The sequence below is a fragment of the Bos taurus genome, chromosome 2 (assembly GCF_002263795.3).
Source record: "Bos taurus isolate L1 Dominette 01449 registration number 42190680 breed Hereford chromosome 2, ARS-UCD2.0, whole genome shotgun sequence".
In the NCBI taxonomy this organism is placed as follows: Eukaryota; Metazoa; Chordata; class Mammalia; order Artiodactyla; family Bovidae; genus Bos; species Bos taurus.
Genome location: NC_037329.1, coordinates 18,006,128 through 18,031,373, shown reverse-complemented (window position 1 = coordinate 18,031,373; position 25,246 = coordinate 18,006,128). Strand labels below are relative to the sequence as shown.

General features: G+C 38.5%; 1 protein-coding gene and 1 non-coding gene across 5 annotated transcripts in view; both read right to left on the bottom strand.

Annotated features, from left to right (window-relative positions):
- Window positions 1-3,226: 3,226 nt before the first annotated feature.
- On the bottom strand, window positions 3,227-3,330 carry LOC112443714 (U6 spliceosomal RNA). The gene has a single exon (XR_003032127.1). It is a non-coding gene; the product is annotated as a U6 spliceosomal RNA (small nuclear RNA).
- A 2,290-nt stretch (window positions 3,331-5,620) lies between these two features.
- CCDC141 (coiled-coil domain containing 141) overlaps window positions 5,621-25,246 on the bottom strand; it is a 226,536-nt gene continuing 206,910 nt past the window's right edge. For 2 of the 4 annotated variants that reach the window (XM_005202265.5, XM_024975528.2), the window contains exons 22-23: window positions 14,835-15,685; window positions 5,621-12,687 (exon numbers count right to left, since the gene is read on the bottom strand). In XM_005202265.5, coding sequence (XP_005202322.1) covers window positions 12,420-12,687; window positions 14,835-15,685 — 1,119 coding nt within the window. In that variant the 3' untranslated portion in view covers window positions 5,621-12,419. Of the gene's footprint in view, window positions 12,688-13,831; window positions 15,686-25,246 lie in introns of those variants that run through there. The other 2 variants (NM_001242308.2, XM_059875061.1) reach the window with 2 other exon arrangements.

Sequence of the window (25,246 nt, the reverse complement as noted above, 5' to 3'; positions counted from 1 at the left end):
CTTGACTTCGCATTCCAGGATGTCTGGCTCTAGGTGAGTGATCACACCATCGTGATTATCTGGGTCGTGAAAAAATTTTTGTATAGTTCTTCTGTGTATTCCTGCCACCTCTTCTTAATATCTTCTGCTTTTGTTCTGTCCATAGCATTTCTGTCCTTTATTGAGACCATCTTTGCATGAAATGTTCCCTTGCATGAAATGTTCCTTTGCATGAAATGTATAGAAATGAATTCTAATTTTCTTGAAGGGATCTTTAGTCTTTCCCATTCTATTGTTTTCCTCTGTTTCTTTGCACTGATCACTGAGGAAGGCTTTCTTATCTCTCTTTGCTCTTCTTTGGAACTCTGCATTCAAATGGGCATATCTATAGCAAGGCTCTAAGAGACACACCAAATAAAATCAAGTGATGACTTATGGTAGCTTATTCTTTAAGATTCTCCTCCTACTTTATGTTAACTCTGCACTTCAAAAGAATTGAATATGAAGGGTAGGGGCTGCCAAGTGTGGACACACAACGGAGAAACAGGACTCTTTTCTACCCCTCTGTAAGTTTGCAGGTTGGCTCAAAGAGGATAAGCCTTAGATGTTTACGTGACAGGGTCTGTGTGCTATACTGGAGGAGTTTTTCCCGAAGCTAGCCCATGAGTCTCAGGGTCAGTTCAGTTCTGATGGAATGGTCATATGGAAAGAGATGAAGGTGCCTGGGATGACTTTCTATACCAACTCTTTGTAAGATTTTCAGAAGACACTTGTTATGAATATAAATGCAATTAGATCCTTTTGTATGCAAGTTTGTAGATATATATGGATCTGTATCCATATGTACATTTATGTGGGTTTACTTCAAATTAGAAGGAGGAAGATACAATTTTTTTCCAACCAACATCACAGAGAACATTAATATATAATCATAACTGAGTTTGCATCTCTTTCAGTTTTCCATCCACCATTCCACCTGTCATTTCATCATATTGTTATAGCTATTATTTGACATCTTGTCTTTATCACCTCATCTATCAATAAATAGACAATATCTCCTTAGACAATACTTCCTGTTTGTGTCTAACATGGAATTCAATTTCCATGAATTTCACAGTTCTGTGAACCCCAAAAATATTTAATATGACTATTGGGTTAAATTATCTATGCCATATATAATCAGTTATTTAGTGATAAGCAAACAAATTCTTTATATATCATATCTTCTAAACTTTTTCCCATTTTAAAATTAATGACATGGTGAGAAAGTACAGGAGAAATGAATTCAATAGCTAGTTTCTTTTTCATGGTAAAGTCTATACCACAGAAACCAGTATATGTGACTTTAGAAAACTGTCTTCATTTAATTTGGTCACTGTCCTGTTACAAACAGATCACTATTCTGCAATGGGTTATTAAGTAGAAGTATATTCCCTATCAAATATTAAATACAATGAAAAATTTCTCTCTTAAATTAGAGAAACTGCATTCCTTAAAAGCATTTATGAATCAATATTCATATGATAATAAATATCCCCTACCTGCAAAAGGTGAATGAGAAAATCATGTTAAAGTTATTACCTTTACAAGAATTCAATTTTAAATTACATTTCAAAGAACTCCCAGTGGAGCTGAGAAACAGGCAAGTAAATTCTATACTGTTTCCAGGTACTTAGTAGACATAATATACATTTCATTATCTGCATGTGTAAACCTTTAGGGATAAAAAAGATATGAACACATAAAACATTTGTTCCTGTAGTAATGATACATGCTTTAATAACCTTGAGGAATAAACTAGAAAAATCCATCTTTAAGAAATCACATTCAGTACTTTATACAGAAGACACAAATATAATAGACAATGGATTAAAAAAAAACCTGCTGCTTCTCAAGCATGACTTATGATATTGTTATTACATTTAAATAAAAGTAACTTCCAAGTTCTATTTAGAAATAAGTCTCTGCATTGCTATCTAGGAGGAATTTAAATGGATTTATATTTGGAGTTCATATGTTTGTATATAAATCTAAAGAATATTTCTCCTTGTTTATCAGTAATCTGGGAATCATGTTTGGAAACACTGGTTTTTCATCATATATTTTAAAAATTGCAGTTGAGCTGAGTATTTTTTGTTGTATCATGCACATAAATATAACTTCCCTGGTGGCTCACATGGTAAAGCATCTGACTACAATGCGGGAGACCCAGGTTCAATCCCTGGGTTGGGAAGATCCCCAAAGGAGGAAAAGGCAGCCCACTCCAGTATTCTTGCCTGGAAAATCCCATGGACGGAGGAGCATGGTAGGCTACAGTCCATGGGTCCTTAGTAGACAAAATAAATGCACATAAATATATGTCTGTATTACACAACCATTAAAATAAAAAATGCCTATTTTAACTCTTGGTCATCAGTTCCTCATGGCACTGGTTCCACTAACAAGAGGTGTTTTTCTGATCTGATTATATCATACATCACCAGGAAATTTACATATTACCTAATTCATATGGATAAGAACCCATACCAAAACTCTTGAAAAGGTTTTTATTAATTCACAATGACATTAGTGACATGAGACACACTGAGGTACAAACTGTGATTAAGCCAACTAATAATTTCTTATATTTAAATAAACCATATATATTTTCCTAATTATGAAGTTCTCTGTGAGGTGATACCATCCCAATAACTTATTGATTTTTTACCTATGATGGTTTAGAGTCAGAGCACAGAAGAATGGGACTCATGTGTCAAGAACACCAGCCCATAACCTTAAACTGTTGTCATGACTTGCACATGTACATTCTGTGATGCCTGGGTCACTGTTCATGATTTGTGATCCATTTTTAACTGTAATAGTAAATCAATATGTGTGTAATTACATAAAATGCTGCCACAGATTTGAGCAAAAACTGAGTGGTTTGCTTGCATATCCATTTATAAGTCCTGAGTGGACACATAACAGTGCTTCACTGTTTTTAATATGATTAAATTTATAAAGAATGTGATAAAATATAGTTTAACACTTGGCCTTTGTGGTACATCAGTAAATTTTCTTTTAAGTGATAAGGTATAATACCAATTGTATTTTTTTTAAATTTATTTGTTTTAATTGGATGCTAATTATTTTACAATATTGTAGTGGTTTTTGCCATACATTGGCATGAATCATCCATGGGTGTACATGTATCCCCCATCCTGAACCCTCTTCCCACCTCGCTCCCCATCCCACCCCTCAGAGTCATAAAAATATGGAACGCTTCATGAATTTGCATGTCATCCTTGTGCAGGGGCCATGCTAATCTCTGTATTGTTACAATTTTAGTATATGTGCTGCAGAAGTGAACACCCAACTGTATTTTTAGACAAGTGATATATATGACCAAAAATTACCTTTAAGAACATAGAAATGAAGAAAGTACTTACAGTTACCATTGAGAAAATACAAAATGATTAGTTGCGTTGAAGTTTCTAGTTAGATGTAGGTGCCAAAGTAGTCAATTGTATTCCTTTTATTAATTGACCAAGATGTGACATTATGAAACTGATTACTTTTTAAAGTATAATACAATGGCTGACATATTTTAGCTCCAATTTCCATCAAGAATTCTTCGAAACATGTTATCATGAGTCCATCCTTGCTGATAGGAAAAGCACTTATCCAGGCATGGGCAATACATTCACTCTTGCAGTGCAGCAGAGTACCAACTGATAAATCATCCACTCTGGGATTTGATGTCAGAGGTTAAAAGGACTGCTTTTGTTCTAATATTAGTATGTTATCATTGGATAAAGCTCAGCTCTATAACACTATAATTACAATGTATATTTTTCTTTCTCTGATAATGACAATGGCAGAAACTGATAAAGTTTGATATATGTTCCACATCAAATATTCCCTTGTTCTATTGATCACTGCCTACTTCAAATAATTTACCTCTCTCAACCACCCCCCCCCCCAAAGTAATGCAGGAAGCTGCAAGAAAAATAAAGTGTGAGATGTTGCAACTAGATTCTGAGTATCCATGATGTCTGTAATTAATTTTTGGAAAAGAGACAAGTTCAGATTACCCACATTTTGTCTTGATCTCTAAAGATGCCCAATTCAATGTGATTTATTTATTGTTAATTCCTTGCCTTTCTCCTGGATGCCATTGGAGCAGGCCTTCTGCACAATGGTTTTGGTGAACTTGCTATATTCATTTAATATTTATTCAAAATCAGGTTTTTTATATACAAAAACATATTATTTCTTCTTTTCCAATCTACAGAACTTCTATTTCCTTTTCTTGTCTTATTTACTAGGTCGGACTTCCAGGATAATGTTGGATAAGAGTTGTGAGAGAGGACGTTCTTATCTTCTTCCCAGTCTTGGGGGGTGGAGAAGTTTCTCACCATTAAATATGATGTTAGATGTTCTTTGTAAATGTTCTTTATCAAGCTGAGGAAATTTCTTCTGTTATTAGTTTTCTTAAGAGTTTTTAAAAAATTATCATAAACATGTATTAAATTTTCTCCAGTGTTATTCCTGAAGCAATTGATATAATCATATGATTTTTCTTTTCTTGCCTGTAGACGTGGTGGATTATACTGATTGATTTTTGAGTATTGGATCAGCTTTGTATATCCGGGGAAAAAAATCCCATTGTATGTGAAAGTCTATTTGTTCACTGTTGGATTCAATTTGTTAGTATTATTGCAGGAAGGTGGACCCTCTCCAGGGCCCGAAACTGGGCTCGTCTAACATTTGGAAATGAATTGTCCGAGGAGATACATGTGCTGACAAAGCAAGAGATTTTATTGGGAAAGGGCACCCGGGTGGAGAGCAGTAGGGTAAGGGAACCCAGGAGAACTGCTCTGCTGCGTGGCTCTCGGTCTTGGGTTTTATGGGGATGGGATTAGTTTCCGGGTGGTCTTTGACCAATCATTCTAATTAAGAGTCTTTCCTGGTGGTGCACGCATCGCTCACCCAAGATGGATGCTAGCGAGAGGGATTCTGGGAAGTGGATGGACACGCGGTGTCTCCTTTCGACCTTTCCCGAACTCTTCTGGTTGGTGGTGGCTTATTAGTTCCGTATTCCTTATCAGGATCTCCTGTCATAAAACAACTCATGCAAATGGTTACTATGGTGCCTGGCCAGGGTGGGCGGTTTCAATCAGTGTGCTTCCCCTAACAGTATTGTGTTGAGAATTTTTGTGTTTATGTTTATGAGTAATGTTGGTTTGTAGCTTTATGTTAAAACATTGGTCTGGTTTTAATACACTGTGGTATACCTAGGGGAGAGTGTTCATTTAGAGGATGAATAGTTACTGGCTGACTGAAATATACCAAGGTGATCCCCAGATCAAGAAGAGAACTGAGGCCTTCCACCACAACCTGGGAGTGCTTATTGGAAACGCTAGTTTTGAATGGATTTTTCTAAGACATTTTGCATTGGTTTCCTGGGGTTGCTGTAACAAAGAACAGTCAGCCCTCGGTAGCTGCTGATGCACAGCAGGTAACTTCCTGCTGATAAAGGAAGGTCCAAGGTAAAATGCTATTTTACATAAGGGATTCAGCACTTGGTATCTATGGAAGAAAGAGGTGTCCTGGAACCAATCCCCAAGTATACTAAAGGAGGACAATACCACAAACTGGATGCTTTAAAAACAACAGAAATTTATTCTTTCAGTTCTGAAGGCTAGAAGTTCAAAATGAAGGCATTAGGAGGATCAGGCTCTCTCTAAAGTCTCTAGGGAAGAACTTCTCATTGCTCCTCCCCTTCAGGTGGGGTCCACCTCTGGTGTTGTAGGGCTTGCAGCAGCTGCACCACAGCAACCAGCTTCTGTCACCACTTGTCACCACTTCCTCATGTGTCCCCTCTGTCTCCACGTCTGTCATGGCCTTCTTGAGAGCATTAGTTGTGGACTGAGTGCTCACCCTGACACTTCAACCAATACAGTTACTCTAATCCAGTAACCAAAAACATCCCGCAGACACATTTTACTGGGGCCTCTAACTTCCTCTCAGGGAGGTCCCCACATAAATTTCCTAGATCCATAGGAAATTCATACTGAGAGGGAGGATGAAATCCAAAGCTTACTCAGTTTTCCCATCCTGATGTTTGGTTTCTTCTCCTGTCTGGTCCTCTAATTCCCCACACTTAGTAAAACAGCAGATAAGGTTCCCACATACCCCATTTCCTCACAAGAATGTGTTGAGGTTTTTTTTTTTTTTTTTGGTGGGGGAAATGTTCTTATTTAATCTGATAACCCAGATCAGGATGTGATGAGAAATTCTACTACTCCTTTAAAATGAACAGAAATGAATAAATGCACATTTAAGAGGCATCTTTGACAGCTGCATTAACTTGCATCAAAAGTAGGCCTTTGAGGGTCAGCAATGGCAATGGCTGCTAGAAAAGACCCTTTGGAGCAGATGGGCACTTAGCTTTCTGATCCTGCCAGGTACCTCGTTTCCTACTTTGCACTTCCAGCTGCCCTGCTTGCCAACAGCCCGTGTGTATGGAGGTCTGCATAATATTTGTTACAAAGAAAGGTAGCCTTCTGCCTTTATTAGAATAATAAGAGTTAGAGATTATTTGCCATTGGAGAAGGAAATGGTAACCCACTCCAGTATTCTTGCCTGGAGAATCCCAGGGACAGGGGAGCCTGGTGGGCTGCCATCTATGGGGTCACACAGAGTCGGACACGACTGAAGTGACTTAGCAGCAGCAGCAAGCTTCCTTTTTATTTGATATTTTGAATTTTTATCTTCAAAAAATTTCATTATATGATACTTTAATGCTAATATAAGAAAATACCATTTTGTAATTGTTTGAATCAATAAAGTTTTTGGAAAATAACAGTTGTTGAATGACAAAGGGAAAAGGTTGTTTCATTAGCCAGTTCTGGAGCTATTATTTTACAAGTATTGATATTTAAGTGGGTTCTAAATGGGAAAAGAGCCATAGCAGGAAGCCATCAGAATTCAAACTGAAAACTTCCAATTATGTACTTATTGTTTTAGTTTAAAAAAATCATCAATTTTTCCAGCTACACCTATGTTTAAAATATGTTTTAATTTCACCAGATTTTTATTGTGCTAACTGGAAATATATGCACACAAACATCCATGTCTATACAATTTTTTCTGTTCCCTTGTCCTTTGAGGAGGGTAGGGTATTAATTTTATGGCATTAAAAAAGAGGATCCAAAAAATTGGATTTGCCAAGTCCTGGCTTAAACAAATGAAATTTCTATTGAACAGAAGGTAGAGCTATCCGGCCAAACACTCAAACTCCAGAATCAAAGACTTGGTCATCTGGAAGAGTGTCATGCATCCAACTTCCACCCCCAATGCTTGGGTGGTTCGTTATGTTATATAAACTCTCATCCACACAAGAAACAGCGGTGTGGAGATTCTTGGGGAAAAGCCAAATTCAGCAGCTTTGTGCTTTCTGTATTGAGGCTGAATCCACCATACACAGCTGATAACATTCAAATCTCATCTCATGAGAAGAGAGTGGAGAAAATGAATTACTGTTGCTTTGAGCAGGACACTGTTTCATTTAGGGAATGCAAATCTTTTGGCTCTTTGATGCAGCTCAAGATTCTGCTTATTATAAATGGAAAACAGTCTGTCATGCTTTGGTATTTGCATTGACATGCACAATATCAGAGTGTACTAGGAGGAGATATTTTATTTTGTTTCAGCTAACTTATTTCATGGACACACTTGAAATACTGTACCTACCACAGAAATGTCAAAAGCTTCAGATAGCAATTTCTAGGAAGGAATGGTCATGAATAAAAATAAATATCGGGGAACAAGATGCAGTATTTTTTCCTTCCTTCATTTCAAATTCAAATAATCTAAATTTTTGCATTTGGCTTTTTTTTTTTAGATTTACATTTATGAATGAAATGTCAGTTTTAAATTAGATCTGTTCACAATCAGATTATTGAGCCCCAAACACAATAAAATACTGATAATTTGTGCAGTGTTGTTAAGATGTACATAAATCCTGGTTTTGGCAGTTTGGACTTAGTCACTGAAAGGTGAGACACCCACTTCTCCACTTATACCTAATGATGATTTACACCTGATTATATCTGCTTTGGGCTTCCCTAGTGGCTCAGAGTGGAGAAGGAAATGGCAACCCACTCCAGTGTTCTTGCCTGGAAAATCCCAGGGATGGTAGAGCCTGGTGGGCTGCCATCTATGGGGTCGCACAGAGTTGGACACGACTGAAGCGACTTAGTAGTAGCAGTGGCTCAGAGGGTGAAGTGTCTACCTGCAATGTGAGAGACCTGGGTTCGATCCCCAAGTCGGGATCATGCTCTGGAAAAGGTAATGGCATCCCACTCCAGTACTCTTGCCTGGAAAATTCCATGGACTGAGGAGCCTGCCTGGCCAAAGGCCATTGGAAAACAAAGCATTGCCAGCAAAGGTCCATCTAGTCAAAGCTATGTTTTTCCAGTGGTCATGTATGGATATGAGAGTTGGACTATAAAGAAAGCTGAACACTGAAGAATTGATGCTTTTGAACTGTGGTGTTGGAGAAGACTCTTGAGAGTCCCTTGGACTGCAAGGAGATCCAACCAGTCCATCCTAAAGGAGATCAGTCCTGAGTATTCATTGGAAGGACTGATGCTGAAGCTGAAACTCCAAAACTTTGGCCACCTGATGTGAAGAACTGACTTATTGGAAGGGACCCTGATTCTGGGAAAAATTGAAAGCAGGAGACGGGGATGACAGAGGATGAGACAGTTGGCTGGCATCACCAACTCAATGGACATGAGTTTGAGTAAGCTCGAGGAGTTGGTGATGGACAGGGAAGCCTGGCATTGCTGCAGTCCATGGGGTCGCAAGGAGTCAGTCATGACTGAGTGACTGAACTGACTGATATCTACTTTAAAATTCTGGGAAAATGATCCTGGATTTTGACTTTTATCTCCTCAATATTATTTTGACTATTAGAGCCATCAGAGATTTTTAAGTTTAAAGTTTCAATTTGGGTGCAGTCCAGATGATCTGAAGCTGTGCTGTGCTTAGTCGCTCTGTCATGTCCAACTCTTTGCAACTCCATGGACAATAGCCCACCAGACTCCTCTGTCCATGGAAATCTCCAGGCAAGAGTCTTGGAGTGGCTTGCCATGCCCTCCTCCAAGGGATCTTCCCATCCAGGGATACAGCCCAAGTCTCCACATTGCAGGCAGATTCTTTACTGTCTGAACCACCAGAGAAGCCCAAGAATACTGGAGTGGGTAAGTATCCCTTCTCCAGGGCATCTTCCCAACCCAGGAATCAAACCAGGGTCTCCTGCATTGCAGGCAGATTCCTTACCAGCTGAGCTACCAGGAAAGCCTGATCTGAAGGGTTCTCTCTTAAGTTTCATAGATTAAGTGAGAGTGTTTTATGTATACTTCACAGTTAGAATCTGATTCTAAGTGGTTAATTTCCATAACAGGAAATAATAATCAGGCAAACGAATAACATCTTTGTCTTTTTACATTCTCCCATCCATCTCTCCAAAAGAAAAAGGAAAAACAAGCTAGGCTTATCTTTTCTTACCTCTGACAACAATTCAAAAAATATCGAGTGTGACTATGCCTTAGGTGCTGAGAACATGATGATGAATGGGGCTGTCACAGATCCTGCTGATAAGCATCTCTCACTCTAGCCAGGAGACAGATGCTCACGCATGCAATTCTGATCCAACTATTAAGGGACATGACAAGGGCAGCTTGGATGATGACACGGCACATGGCAGGAGCATCTATACTGGACTTGATGGGTCAGAAGGCTTCCTGGGGAGGCTGTGTCTCAAAAGGACCTGGAAGGATAAGCAGGAATTAAGCCACATGAAGCTGGGTGGACCACAGTAAGGCAGTTCTGGGAAGGAGGACTGAAGAGAAGTAAGAGCAGGATAGGGTACAACTTGAAGTTAGGTAGCACTTGGTATGGATCAGAAGGGATGGGACAGAGGCTAGGAATGGAAACATAGGTACTGAGGGGCTTTGTGTGACACTTGAAGAAATTTAAACATGGATGAAGTGGTTAGAAAGTTCTTGCAATAATTTATTTTAAGCCTGCGTCTTGGTTTTAAGTGATGGTTAGCATTATTGAATGAATCAGCTAAATGTTCCTGCTTCTTTCTCCAAATATTTTAGATATTATAGAATATGTAAAGATTCAAATATGAGGATTCCTACGGTAAATTTGTCCTGGAATTGAATGTAAAAAAAAAAAAACTTTACTATCAGATGTTTATACATCCTTTTGTTAGGAAATAAAAACAGGAAAAAATGATTTTGCCTTATCAGAAGCTCAAAACACATTTTGCGTTGCATTTCTTCAAGGTATCGAGTATAGGTTCTTAAAAAATTTTTTGTCATTTTCATTTTCTTATTGAAAAGTGTTTTGATATTTCTAACTGTCCAGAATTTAGAAGTAAATAGGTATAAATCATATATATATATATATATATATGTCTCTCTGATGTACACGTTATTAAACTTTTGTTTGATTTTCTCCTATTGAAAAAATTCAACCAAACTGACAAAATGGGATGGGAGATCCCACTAAATTAACAAGATAGACACAGAGTAAGAGAAGAATTTATTACCTGGGTCTGCCAGCCCTCTTTGGACATAAGTAGGTTTTACTCTTTAGCTTCAAATGAGAACAGCAATTTGGCAAGATATTCACAATACTTGAAACTGGACAAAAACGATAGGTAAATTAAGAGACTATGGATTCCCTGGGATTCTGCATATATAAGTGTTTAATAGGTTTCTGTCAAAATTTTTAAGAAATTTAAGAGATTAAATTTTTTAATTAAACTGAATACACAGCACAAGAAAATATATGCCACACATATATTTTTACTTAGCCACACATTTCACATCTTCAGATAACATCCAGTAACTTTTTAATATAAACTTGAATATATTAAATTTAAATATTTTTATTTGCAGACAGTCTTTATAGCAACATAATTAATTCCTCCCCTCTATCAAAAATCTATAATGAATATTCTTTCAACTATAGATTTTACCCTAACATGATGAGACTACATTTAAAATCTAAAAACAAATGCTTCTCCTATACATGCTTATTTTTTTTAATGAACTAAAATAATGATCCTCTTTTCTGAATAATATGTTTCAGAAAGGCATAGAACATTCTTCAGTATTACAGGGATAATTATAAGAAAAGGATAGACTTCATCTTATGTCATCCTATTATATACTTTTTCTCTCTGAGATCATACTAAATATATCCCCCTGAGTTTAATTTCAAATCTTTGAAAAAGAGATAGTCTTAAGAAATTGGAAAGGATTTCAGTTTCAATTCAGAAAACATCATTTTCCTACGTGGAAACAGTTCAAAATCACATACTAACTCCACTCTTGTAATTTTTAATATTCTAAAGAAACAAATATCTGAAGGAGAAATAGTGGGCAGGAGGCAGTGTGATGACAAATTACATGAAAGTATATAATTACCCTTAGCCTTCATAGAGCACTTTCTATTTCTCGTATCTTTACAAGATGAAATTAAAACCATCAATTGCCCAAGAGGTAGACTATGAACCCATTTCCAAATGGGAAAATGAGCACTGAGATGCCTTACCACCATAATGGCTGTAAAAATGGTTAGCAGCAGGACAAGACTAGAAGCAGGAGGAGCTGGTTACAATTGTATACACATGGCTGCCCAAAATACGTCAGTGGGAGGACCGGAGTACCACTGGTCCACCTCCGCAGCTATGCTCCACCTTGCTCTGTGACACACACAGCTGATGGAAGTTTCAATCTCCATTTAAAGGTGACGGCACATCTATTCTCCAATGTCAAACCCATGAGATCAACAGGGGGAATGACTGTTTGCAGTGCCATCCTCAGACTCAGGAATGTAGGCTACATTGAAACTACATAGAACATATTTCAATAAATGGGATCAAAACAGGAAAAGCAAAATTGAAAGACATCTTGTGCAATAATGAAAGTTACAATTTTAGCTCAACATTTCTACTCTTATTCTACAAGAAGATGTTTATGAGTACAATTAAAAACAGATTATGAAACAACTGGATTTGAAATAAAACTCACATCTGCATATCTATATAAGCCTTGGTTTGCATGCTCTTAAATTAGGAGGGAATAAAGATAGTATAATTTGACTGGGTTTTGCACTAAACACATCTCTTTCTAGAATTCAAAGCTGTATCCTGATTCACTGCTAATGATTTACCAAGCTCTTCAAATACATTAAAGCACTAAAGAAAATTTGATTATTTCCCAGAGCTGTGGCATTAGCCAAAAAAGCAATATGACTAGACTGGAAGTGCACTTGGTGGGGGATGCTAAACGGGAGATGCAGGAAAAAAACAGCTGTATTGTTGTCCTTTAGGCTCATGAGAAGGACATCCCCGGGTGCCAACCCTGCACTTACTGTGTGAGTAGCCAGTACATCAGGGACACGGTAACGTAGATGACACACAGCATGACCCAGTTTATCCCCCTGATGGGCGGCTTGCGGTTACCTGTCACGTGGAGGATGACACTGGAGGAGAGAATGCCGCTAGGGTTTTGGGCCCACGCCACATAGAGGCCTGCATCTGCCTCGCATACCTTTGGAATGAACACCAAGTGTCTCGTCTCCTTGTGTAAAACCTGCAAGCGCCCATCTGCAGACAATTTCTGGCCCTTCTTGTACCTGAAGCAGAGAGTCAATTTTTAAAGTCAGGATCATGGTTTATTCACATCATTTCCAAGTTCTAATAAACACTGCAATTGGGCCCATTGCTACTCCAATATTTTCTAGCATTAGCAGGAACTCTGCAGCAACCACAAACCCAGTGGGGCTGTTTATCTTTCAAGCAGTGGTTGGCAACTGGTGGCCAAGAAAGTATTTGATGGACTCAGACTGTTTTTTTTAAACACTGAATTTTTTGATATTTAACAATTAGAATATTGCATATGAAAATTCAGATATCCAACTCCTCTTAACAAAACCAGGCCATCTGGTTACACTGGGCCGTCATTTTCTCATGGCAACAATTACCCCCAGTGGGAAATGGCACCTTCTATTTGACCTGTGTCATTCTTTCAGCTGCTATGAAACAGCAGCTTGTGACTTCTTAGAGCTACTGAAGCAAGACTCTTCCCCATCAAACTCATCCTGCAAGATCCCTGGAGAATACCAATGTGCCACTTTAGAAGAAGGTACAGATATAGCACTTGCTAGCAAGATGAGCTCATTTAATTTTTGTGGATTAATTTCATTAGAAGAAAATGATTTCTAATTATAAAGGACATTCATGCAATTGGATTGTTACTGTTAATGACACATTTCTAAAAGTTTCTTATGAATATGAGCACTTAGCTGCAGCACTGTATAAAGCAAATAATTTGTTTATTTTGCACACTCTAGATTCTTGCTTATTTATTTCTCCCCATGTTGTTCCATCCAAGAAGCGGTGACAAACCTGAATCACTTTCTATTCCCAGTGCCTGAGTGATGATTTTGCATTTTTCTGAGTGTCCTAAGACTGATTCCCTGACAGCTTGCCAGTTGTTAACTGAGAAAAATTGTTGTAAATTCAAGGGCAAGATATTTTTTTTTCACAATATCACAGTAGTTCTTCAACAATAAATGCTAACCAAGCCATCTTTTGTGTGGATAAAAACAAGAAACACTTCAGACAACATTTTTTTTTTTTGGAGTGAAACTAATATTTAATAATGAATTAAATAATGATATTAAATAATGAATTTACTGATATTAAATTCATAAATACGAAGTTCCTGATCTGTAAAAAACATGCAATTGTAAAGACAACAAAATAAGACAAAAAGTATAAATGGCTGCACTGTAATCCAAGTGCAATTTCATTTAATAATCTGAGAGACCAACATTTTTTCATAAATTATTTAGATAACTGATCCATACTTCAAATACTATCAATGGGCAAACACAGTAATTGAAATTGTTATTGTCTACTGAACATTATGATAAACAAATGCTATTTTACTTAGTTTATAAATATAAACGTATGCTCACATTTTAGTAACTTTGTCCTCAAAGAAATATATTTAAGGTTGAAAAGTTTCTAAATGCTTGAAAGTAACCAACATATTAAGGATGTTAGAACTGCTTTTATAACAACGATTTAAAACCTGTATTCTGTGTTTTACTTTTATTAAAATAAATAGGCTAAAAATAATGATGTCTCTAGAGTAAAACCACATTGTTCACAGCTCAGTTATTATGCCACCTTTCAAAAAGGGGCTGGCTTATTGCCTATCATAGAAGCAACTATGAAGGGAATATTTTTATTCCATCTTCAACATCGAAGAAATTTATAAAAAGAAATCTTAGTGAAATAAACAATATTAGAAAAGTGGCATGTGTGACTCTTGCGAGAGGGAAAAGATGAAACAGGTAAACGACAGAAAAGGGAAATACCCAAATGCTTTTTTTTTTTTTTCACTGAATTCGGGTTATTAAACCAAGAAAACTTCATGCTTGTGTAGAAATTAACAGAAGGAAAGAAGTTCAAGCCACAATCTTTAGAAATGTGGAATGTTAAACTGATACCAAAAAATGGTGTGACTAAGTTGCAGTGCTTTTGGACTTGGTTAAATTACTATTTTATATGGTTATTTTTTAGGGTGTTAGCCACGTGGCTACTCAAAGTGAGAGTTGGGGGTTTGATGTGAGATTGAAACATGCACAGCTGCAGTGATGTAGAACCTTAACCAGCTTCCCCTCAACTTTAAAGTTAGTGCACACAGAATGATTTGCTCAGAGAAGAGATTCAGTTTGTTTCTGTTTATGGCTTGTCATTATAGGCTACCCACCATGTCAGTGTAGGCTCTGGAAATCCTGTTACTTCAACTTCCAAAGTCACTGGAGAACCTTCCACGACAGTTACGTTAGACAGGAGCCTGGAGAAATTAGGGGCCTGGCCAGCTAGGCTGACCATGCTGTTCTTAGCTGGTATACTTATAATCTCTTCTCGGGGAACCATTTGCCTCTGACAGGCCTGGCTGGGCCCTGGCTGAAACCCGAGGCCCGAGAATGCATCCTGGGAAGCATGCAGCCTATTTCGGGTTTTAGTGACGTTATTATCAGCATGCATTTTCTCTGGTGTTTCTAGCAAATGCCCCTGAGCCTGGGGGTGCTGTTGCGAAGCTCTGTCATGCACTTCACTGCACATGCTGTCTGGAAGTTGAGCACTGATTTTGTGGAAGGCAGTACTCTTTTCCAGAAATCCTTGGGATGTTAATGGGGGCTCAGCTTGGACCTGCGGGGAAGGCTTCTCAAAATGACTTGAAAACGTTTCTCTCTTATCATTGCAAGCATCAGCAAAAGCAGCAGGTGGAGGAAAGCCAGATTCCGGGGCCTCTCCTGGACAGCTGGCCCCCGTCTGCATCTGGTGGCCGCTTAGGTGATGGCGGGGGAACGGGCTGACAGGCGCCTCCAGCTCCATGTCAGACGGAGCGAGGAGAGAATCGGGGCTTCCTGAGACTGGAGGCAGGGAGATGTCGTCGGACGAAACACACTCATGTTCTGCTCCTGAAAGCACGTCCACGGGCAGAAGCAGGCCTTGGACACTTTCTTTGCCGGGGACCAGCTGCTTCACGCCCTGTGGAAGCTGACACTTTCGTGCTCCATTGACGGCCAAGATGGCTGCTGGCTGGGCCTGCTCCTTCAAAATGGAAAAGCCAAAGTTTCGAGTTAATGTTGACAAAGCCAACTTGAGAAACAACTTGAGAAGACCTGCAGTGAGGGACAGCTGGGGGCCCTGGCCCCAGCCTTACGGAACTTGAAACCATTTGTCCACTGAACCTGAGCGTAGACGGTCCCATGACCAGGGAATGGGTAAACTGACCTCCAGCCGCTAAGTGAGAGGTGACAGATCTTGCGAAATAGAGGAGAGAAAGCCCTGGTTCTCATCTCTCATGATGGGGTTGGACTGGATCCATGTTTTCAAGTCATGGTCTGAGGGGCCTTCTTCCACTAGCAAATTCTGCTTTGGTTTACTTACTTGTCTGCACATCATAGAATGTGGTTCCTAAACATCAGAGGCTTCTTTTTAGGTGATCCTCAACATCCTCCAAGAATAACCCTGCTTTTTTCTCAGGAAAGCCATCCTTTTTTTAAAAATTATTGTGGCAAAATATACACACAATCTAACATTTACTATTTTAACCATTTTTAAGTGTACAGTTCAGTGGCATTAGGGACATTCGTGTTGTCATGCAACTATCTCCATGATCCATCTCCAGAACCTTTTCCTCTTTACAAGTTGAAATTCTGTACCAACAAAACACTAACCTCCCATTTTGCCCTTCTCAGCCCCTTCTATTTTCTGTGTCTATGAATTTGACAACTGTAGATAACTCATATAGATAAAGCCATTTTTTAATGACTGTTTTTATTTTCTAAAAGACCCTTAGTTTTATTCTTACAATGAAAAATGTCATGTTGATGTATGGCAAAACCAATACAATATTGTAAGGTAAAAAAAATAATAATAATAAAAAATTAAAAAAAAAAGAAAAATATCTACTGAGCACCTATTATATAATGGCTTCTGTGCTAGACACAGGAGAGATAAATGGTGAGTAAAACCAGGTAGAAGCCTTCCCTCTTGGAGATGCCAGCCTAGTGGGGAAGTAGATACAAAGGGAACAATCATACATTGCGGCCTTTTGCTGGAGAACGCACCGAGACACAGTAGAGGAACACTCGCCACTTGTCCTTCTGCCCCATGTGCAACATAGGCCGTGCCAGGAGACTGAGAAAAACAGTGATCCATTTCACTTACTCTATTCTAGGATTTCTCTCCACTTATCCACGTCCATCTCTGGTTTGATAAGAGGTTCGAATATACTTTCTGGCATGGACTCTAAAGAATATTGAAGCTGAAAGAGATCTCATCTATCCCAACCTGCTTGTTCTATATCCAGTTCTTTCTGTGCCTTTCCACAGCATTTGGAGTGCGTTTTTACTTAATGTAACAGTTCCTGGCTTTTGTCTTGTTACCACCACTTGCACATGAGAAAGCTGTGTTTTGTTTTGGGTTTGAGTTCTTCAGTTTAGCCCACAGTTCTACTCCTGACATATACAAGGGATTTTTGAGAAATCAGTGTTTTCAGATTGAAGATTAAAAGCAAAACAATGTGCCTTCTACTATTATACAGATATGACCTATCTTCAGAGAAAGCATAAACCCAGTTGAGAAAAAGTGGTTTCCTTCAGCCATTTAGTAGAAATTTGAATCCTGAGTCTAAAGCCAGAAGTTCTTAAAAGATTTTCTCTTTAAAAAAAAATTACTAGTGGGATAAAATATTTGTAAACAATATGACAAACCAGATCTCATACAACTAAGCAACAAATAAAATATGGGCAAAGGATAAATAAATATTTCTCCAAAGAAGACATACAGATGGCCAATAGGCACAGGGAAAGATGCTCAACATCACTAACTATTAGAGAAATGCTACTACAAAGAGTTATCACCTCCCACCAGTCAGAATGGCCATTGTCAAGAAATCTACAAAACATAAATGCTGGAGAGGATGTGGAGAAAAGAGAGTTCTCCTACACTGTTGGTGAGAATGTAAGGTGGTGCAGCTACTGTGGAAAACAGGATGGAGGTACCTCAGAAAACTAAAGACAGAATTACCATATCATCCAGCAATCCCATTCCTCGGCATATATCCAGACAAAACTCTAATTTAAAAAGGTGCACACACCCCTATGTACACAGCAGCACCATTCACAATAGCAAAGACACGGAAATAGCAAAGAAATGGAAACAACCTAAGTGTCCATCAACAGAGGAGTGGATAAAGAAGACGTGCTACATATGTATACAACAGAAGAATAATCAGCTATTTTAAAAAAAGAGTGAAATAATGCCATCTGAAACAACATGGATGGACCTAGAAACTTTGCCATACTAAATGAAATAAATCAGAAAGAGAAAGACAAATACCATACAATATCACTTGCATGTGGAATCTAAAATATGACGCAAATGAACTTATCTATGAAACAGAAAGAGACTCACAGATACAGAGAACAGACTTGTGGTTGCCACGGTAGGGGGAAGTTAGGGGAGAGATGGATTGGGAGGGGGTTTATCAGATGTAAGCTATTACACAGAGAACAAATAAACAATAAGGTACTCCTGTATATAGGAAACTATATTCCCTATCCTATGATAAACCATAATGGAAATGATACATGTATATATATGTATAACTGAATCACTTTGTTGTGCAGCAGAAATTAACACAGCATTGTAAATCAACTATACTTCAATTAAAAAAAGTTACTAAATAAACACATATTTCATACGGAATGTCCCTCCTTCTTTTGGTTTTCCTATGACAGCTTAGCTCTTTCTTTCCACCTCTTCCTGAAACTGGAATGCTTATTTTCCTTTTCACAGTGACTTTGATCCAAAAATAGTCTAAGAATCTCCTCTAAGGCCATTCTGAGAGCCCCTGTTTGAATACTTTTTCCTGAAACAGTGCTTTCCTGGGAAAGAATTTGATACTTTATTCATGTTAAGAATAACTCCATAGGATAGCAAGCACATTTGTTAATCTGAGGGTCATGCAGAGGGCAGGCAACTTTTCAATGACTTCTTTGGGCAGCCTATGCAACAGGCTAAGGAGAAAAATTTGGGTAAAACTCCAGGCTCATCCCCTCACTCCATACTCCCCCTAGGAAGGAACTGACTTATGAAGCTGTGGGTTTGGAAGAAGAGACTGGGCATGGTCAGCTCTGTCTCTCTGAGGCTCTCTCTTTTGGATATGCCTTCCACCAAGTGGGTGCATCCACATTAGTTCTAAGGCATGAAAACCTCTGTTTGGGAAGCCTGTGCTGTTCAGCTGTGCACCCAAGTGACTGGGAAGCCAAGTCTGTCTTATCAGAGATGAAATTTGGGGAAACCCACTAGGAATGTCCCACCCCTGACTTCCAATCCAGCTTAACTTGTTATATATATATACATACATATGTGTATATATACTGTATATATCTACACATATATACATATGTATATATATACACACACACAGTATATATATACATATGTATATATGTATATGCATACATATACATACATATATACATACATATATAATATACATAATGGTGGAATCATCATCTCTTTGATCTATATGCTATGCTTTTATGAAAGTGACTTTATTAGTAATTCTTTCGTTTTTATAAGAATCATACAGGACTACTGAATTGCAGTTTTGATTCTCAGAATTCTCCAAGTTAGGCTTCAACAGTACGTGAATTGAGAACTTCATGTTCAAGCTGGATTTAGAAAAGGCAGAGAAACCAGAGTTCAAATTGCCAACATCCACTGGATCATAGAAAATGCAAGAGAATTCCAGAAAAAAACATCTACTTCTGCTTCATTGACTACACAAAAGCCTTTGACTGTGTGGATCACAATAAACTGTGGAAAATTCTTAAAGAGATGGGAATACCAGACTACATTACTTGCCTTCTGAAAAACCTGCATGCAGGTCAAGAAGCAACAGTTAGAACTGGACATGGAACAACAGACTGGTTCCAAATGGGTAAAGGAGTATATCAAGGCTGTATATTGTCATACAGCTTATTTAACTTATATGCAGAGTACATCATGTGAAATGCCAGTCTGGATGAATCACAATTGGAATCAAGACTGCAGGGAGAAATATCAATAACCTTAGATATGCAGATAATACCACCCTTATGGCAGAAAGAGAAGAGGAACTAAAGAGCCTTTTGATGAAAGTGAAAGAGGAGAGTGAAAAACCTGGCTTAAAACTCAACATTCAAAAAACTAAGATCATGGCATCTGGTCACATAACTTCATGACAAATAGATGGGGAAACGATGGAAACAGTGAGAGACTATTTTCTTGGGCTCCAAAATCACTGCAGATGGTGACTGCAGCCATGAAATTAAAAGATGCTTGCTCCTTGGGAGAAAAGCTGTGACAAGCCTAGACAGCATGTTAAAAAGCAGAGACATTACTTTGCCAACAATGGTCTGACTAGTCAAAGCTATAGTTTTTCCAGTAGTATGTATGGATGTGGGAGTTGGACCATAAAGATGGTTGAATGCCAAAGAATTGATGCTTTTGAACTGTGGTGTTGGAGAAGACTTCTTGAGAGTTCCTTGGACTGCAAGGAGATCAGTCAATTCTAAAGGAAATCAATCCTGAATATTCATTGGAAGGACTGATGCTGAAGCTTAAGCTCCAATACTTTGGCCACCTGATGCAAAGAACTAATTCACTGGAAAAGACCCTGATATTGGGAAAGGTAGAAGGCAGGAGGACAAGGGGACAACAGAGGATGAGATGGTTGGATGGCATCACTGATACAATGGACATAAGTTTGAGCAAGCTCTGGGAGTTGGTGATAGATAGGGAAGCCTGGTATGCTGCAGTCCATGGGGTTACAAAGAGTTGGACGTGACTGAGTGACTGAACTCAACTGAACTATTGATAAAAGTGTTGAACATTGCAGAGTTTAGTACAAAGCTGTCTCCTCAGGGCAAGGCAAACTGTCTTCCAGGTTGATACTGATGAAATACTTAACACTCTTGGATACAACTATAACCTGACTGAATGCCCGTTCAGTTCACATTTCTCCACTTACCTTAAGAGAGCTATTGTGAATGTGTTAATTAAGTGACTTCCTGAAATCACAATAAATTTTGTCTATGGCACAAACCTAGAATTTTCTATTAAATAATCATCTCAGAAAGCAAAATAAGGTGAGTTTAACACAAGTTTTTCTGCATAAATCATGTTAGCTTTTGGCACTTCTATCTTTATTCTCAAATTGAAATAAGCTTTCAGTTTTAAAGTCATTATGCAATTTTATAAAAATCCATTTTAGAACTCAATAAGCTATTGTCTCCTGGGTCTACTAGTTTTCCTTTATAAAAATGGTTTTCAAACATTCACATATACCAGCTATTTTTAACATTTATCCACCATAAAGCCATGTTTTGCCATTAGTAGAAAAGAAAAGTGAAAGTGTAGTCGCTCAGTCATGTCCAACTCTTCGAAATCCCGTGGACTCTAGCCCACCAGGCTCCTCTGCCAGTGGAGTTCTCCAGGCAAGAATACTGGAGTGGGTTGCCATTCCCTTTTCCAGGGGATCTTCCCAACCCAGGGATTGAACCCGAGTTTCTGGAATTGTGGGCAAATTCTTTACTACCTAAGCCAGCAGGGACCCACTGCCATTAATAGAAAGAGGTAGATAAATCCATGTATCTCAGCAAAGACAGGGTATATTTGCATTAATCTGATGAGCTCTGGCAAAGTGGCTGGGAAACTCTGATTTACTGCATCAAAACATAGCTCATTCTCAATTTTGTCTTTGTTGATTCCGTTTTTGCTCATCTTCTAAATATATGAATGATTGTGATCTTGTCTTTAAGTTCTCTAATTTTCTCTCTATACTCTTCCCCTCAAAGATCTCAAAACACTTTCATATCTAATGAGCAATTAACTTTTACTTAATCCTCAATCTATAGCCTCATATGTTATCTCTGTCAGGATTTCTGAACTTTCATTTTCACTGATGGACATTATCACTTGACTTTATAATCACTACCATGTGGCACCCCACTCCAGTACTCTTGCCTGGAAAATCCCATGGATGGAGGAGCCTGGTAGGCTACAGTCCATGGGGTCCCAAAGAGTTGGACACGACTGAGCGACTTCCCTTCACTTCACTTCTTCACTTCACCATGTAGGCAAACAAAGTGAGCATCTTGGAAGAGAGAAAATAGGGATATATTATATCCGTTGATGGAGAAGGCAATGGCACCCCACTCCAGTACTCTTGCCTGGAAAATCCCATTGATGGAGGAGCCTGGTGGGCTGCAGTCCATGGGGTCGCTAAGAGTTGGACACGACTGAGCGACTTCACTTTTACTTTTCACTTTCATGCATTGGAGAAGGAAATGGCAGCCCACTCCAGTGTTCTTGCCTGGAGAATCCCAGGGACAGGGGAGCCTGGTGGGCTGCTGTCTATGGGGTTGCACAGAGTCGGACACGACTGAAGTGACTTAGCAGTAGCAGTAGCATATCCGTTGAACTACATGTATAGCACAGATTGTCCAGGTTCATAGGGTGGGAAGCCATCTAGGTGGGAAATTTAAGTGATCACCATAAGACTTTATCTTCTAAAATATCTCCACAATAGATAACCTTCTCTTGGGACAAATCAGATTTAAGGAAGCTAAGTGGGAAGTGGATAAAGAAAGATATTGAACACAGGGTTTGGGCTATGAAAGGCACTTCCGGGAAAGGCCTTTGGAAGGGGATTTGAGCAGTCAGGGGGTAACTTGGTACCTTTGAGAATTTGGGGAGGACAGGTAAGAGAGAACAGAAAGGTGGTGAAGAACACTTTTGCCCTTTCCATTTTTTTGCCAAAGCAAGTGTCTCAAGAACATTTTATTCCTCCAACCAGGTGATCAGGATTAGTGGATGAAGGCCCAGGGGCTGTCCTCATTCACTTTGATAAAAGCACTCCCCTGAATTTTGTGCTATGAAAGTACTTCCATGCTACTCCTTTATTAATCATCGTGTAACAGATGAATGGCAAGTGGGAAAAAATTTGGCATGGGAATCTACAGTATCATTACATAATAACTTATTATATTTGCATGCAGCAGTTTCTTAGAACTCACTTTTGGTCTTGTGAAAAAAGTTACATGGCTGAAATTCAGGAGAACTGGGGTGCCAGCCAGCCCAGTTCTGACACTACTTTATGTGATTTCTGGAGGGCAAAATATTTCATCTCTTTTGGCTTCAGTTTCCTCAACTGTAAAATGAGATTCGATCAGATGATTGTTAAATTCCTTCTAGTACTAAAATTCTGTAACTGTAAATTCAAGTCTTAGATAGCTCTGTGATTTTAGGCAAGGCTGTTATACTCTGTGCCTCTGCCTAACCTTAGGGGTTTGCAGATATTCCTGTGGATTTAGCTTCAGTGTTCACTTTAGGGGAGAAGGCAATGGCAACCCACTCCAGTACTCTTGCCTGGAAAATCCCATGGACGGAGGAGCCTGGTAGGCTGCAGCCCATGGGGTCGCTAAGAGTCAGACATGACTGAGCGACTTCACTTTCACTTTTCACTTTCCTGCATCGGAGAAAAAAATGGCAGCCTGCTCCAGTGTTCTTGCCTGGAGAATCCCAGGGACGGGGGAGCCTGGTGGGCTGCCGTCTCTGGGGTCGCACAGAGTCGGACACAACTGAAGCGACTTAGCAGCAGCAGCAGCAGCAGCAGGAGCTCACCTTAGGGAATAACCACCGCTGATCAGTTAGCAGTACATTGGGCACTGCATTTACTGAATGGCCCAATTTCACCAGCTGCATTTTTGTAGTCAGAAAAATGAGAAGCGCTTTACTATCTCCAGGAAAGAAATCCTGTGATGAATACATTCTTGTAATAGTTTGGTGGAATTGTTCTTTCTGACTCAAATAATGTTTTGGAGAAAAATAACATTGTGTAAGGGTATTAGAATTGAATGCAGTGACTTTCAGATAAGTTTTTTATTTGGTGCTTCTGGTTATCTTCCCACATGGCATTTTAGGAACTCATTACATAGGACTTATAACGCAAATGATAGAGACAATAAGAGGGTAAATATGATTGAACTGTTTAACAGAGAAAATTAACTGCCACCCTTTCACTTTGCCAGTTGTGCCAGAATGCATATGCGAAATGAGGTCAATGAAAGATCTTGACAGTTGTAATCATGGATTTTCATTTTTATCCTAAATAGCTGATGATCTATCATGTCTTTTAATTTATATTAAAATAAAAATGATTTCTCAATGAAAATAAATCTCAGTGAAAAATAAAAGGAATCTGTTCCTTTGATTTTTTTCCAAGAAATGCAAGAAAAGGCATTTTTACCAAGTATAAATGAGTGTGTTTCAGTAGCAATAGCTTTTGTTTCTAATTTTAGCAGATATATGTTGTTGACAATGTAGAATCTAAAAAAAATCATATGATGTTGAATTTAGTATCTCTTGCAACTTAGTTAAGAAAATGTGATGCATCTAATGTTATTCTTTATTATTTCGACTAGTTGGTCTCAGTCAAAGTTGATTTTGCTCCTGTGGGGACATTGATAATTTCCATAGACAATTTTTGGTTGTCACAAATAGTTGGAGAGTGGGTACTGCTGGCATCTAGCCCACAGAGGCCAGGGATGCTCTTAAACACCCTACAATGCACCCGGACAGCTCCCACAACAAAGAATTCTTAGGCTCAAAATGTCAATAGTACTGAGGTTGAGAAAACCTGATTTAGACAACCAGAGTAACCAAAGATCATCTGATACAAGACTGAAGTCCAGCTAAGGTTTGGCAGCTGTCCTTTGCCTCAGAGAGGAGTCAGGATTTAAATGCTACAAGGCCATCCCACTAAAAAAAAAAGTCAGTTTACTTAATATGGTACTTGCTGCCTGGTGGTTGTATAATTGCATGAGACCTTGACATAGATTTAACCTGCATGAAAGGACCTAAAAGGAAGTTCTAAACACCATATTTAGTTTAAGAAAAGATGTCTTTCTCCATTAGATGATGGCAATAAGTAGGGAGATTTTTCAGACTCTCGTGCCACAAAAGGTATATTTTATTTTATTTGGGAGCAGTTGAGAATAATGTTGACTCTGCTTGTCCCTTCAGTTCCTTGGGAAAGAGACAAACACTGGGAGCAAACTTGGCAATGCATAAAATCAAGAGCTAATTATAGTCCAGGAGCTATGAATAGACAGTGAACAACTTATACTGAAACTCCATAATGATGCGATTTAAATAATGCTTTTGAAATGCATTTGCATTTTGTGAGTATTTGCAGTTTTTGCTACATGCTTAATTTATATGCAATGCATAGACTTTAAAATAATTTAACATTTCTATAAATACTTTAGTGTTTATCTTTCAGCTGCATTCTATGTTTTAGTACATATTCCTAGAAATATCATGTTAGAAGTAGATTCTATGGGAATGAGATACAATCTAATTTCACGTATTAAGGATTTCCAATGGGTAGTGTAAAACAACAAAATCATAGCTTGGTGGTATGATAAAGAGGGAGAAGTAAAATTTGAAGTTGGGATTGAAAGGTCAACAAGAAAGGCAGTTAAGGATGGGAGAAACAAAAGTTTGGGGCAATAGTGTGGTGTTTGACTGACTGTCCCAATGCCACTGTGAAAT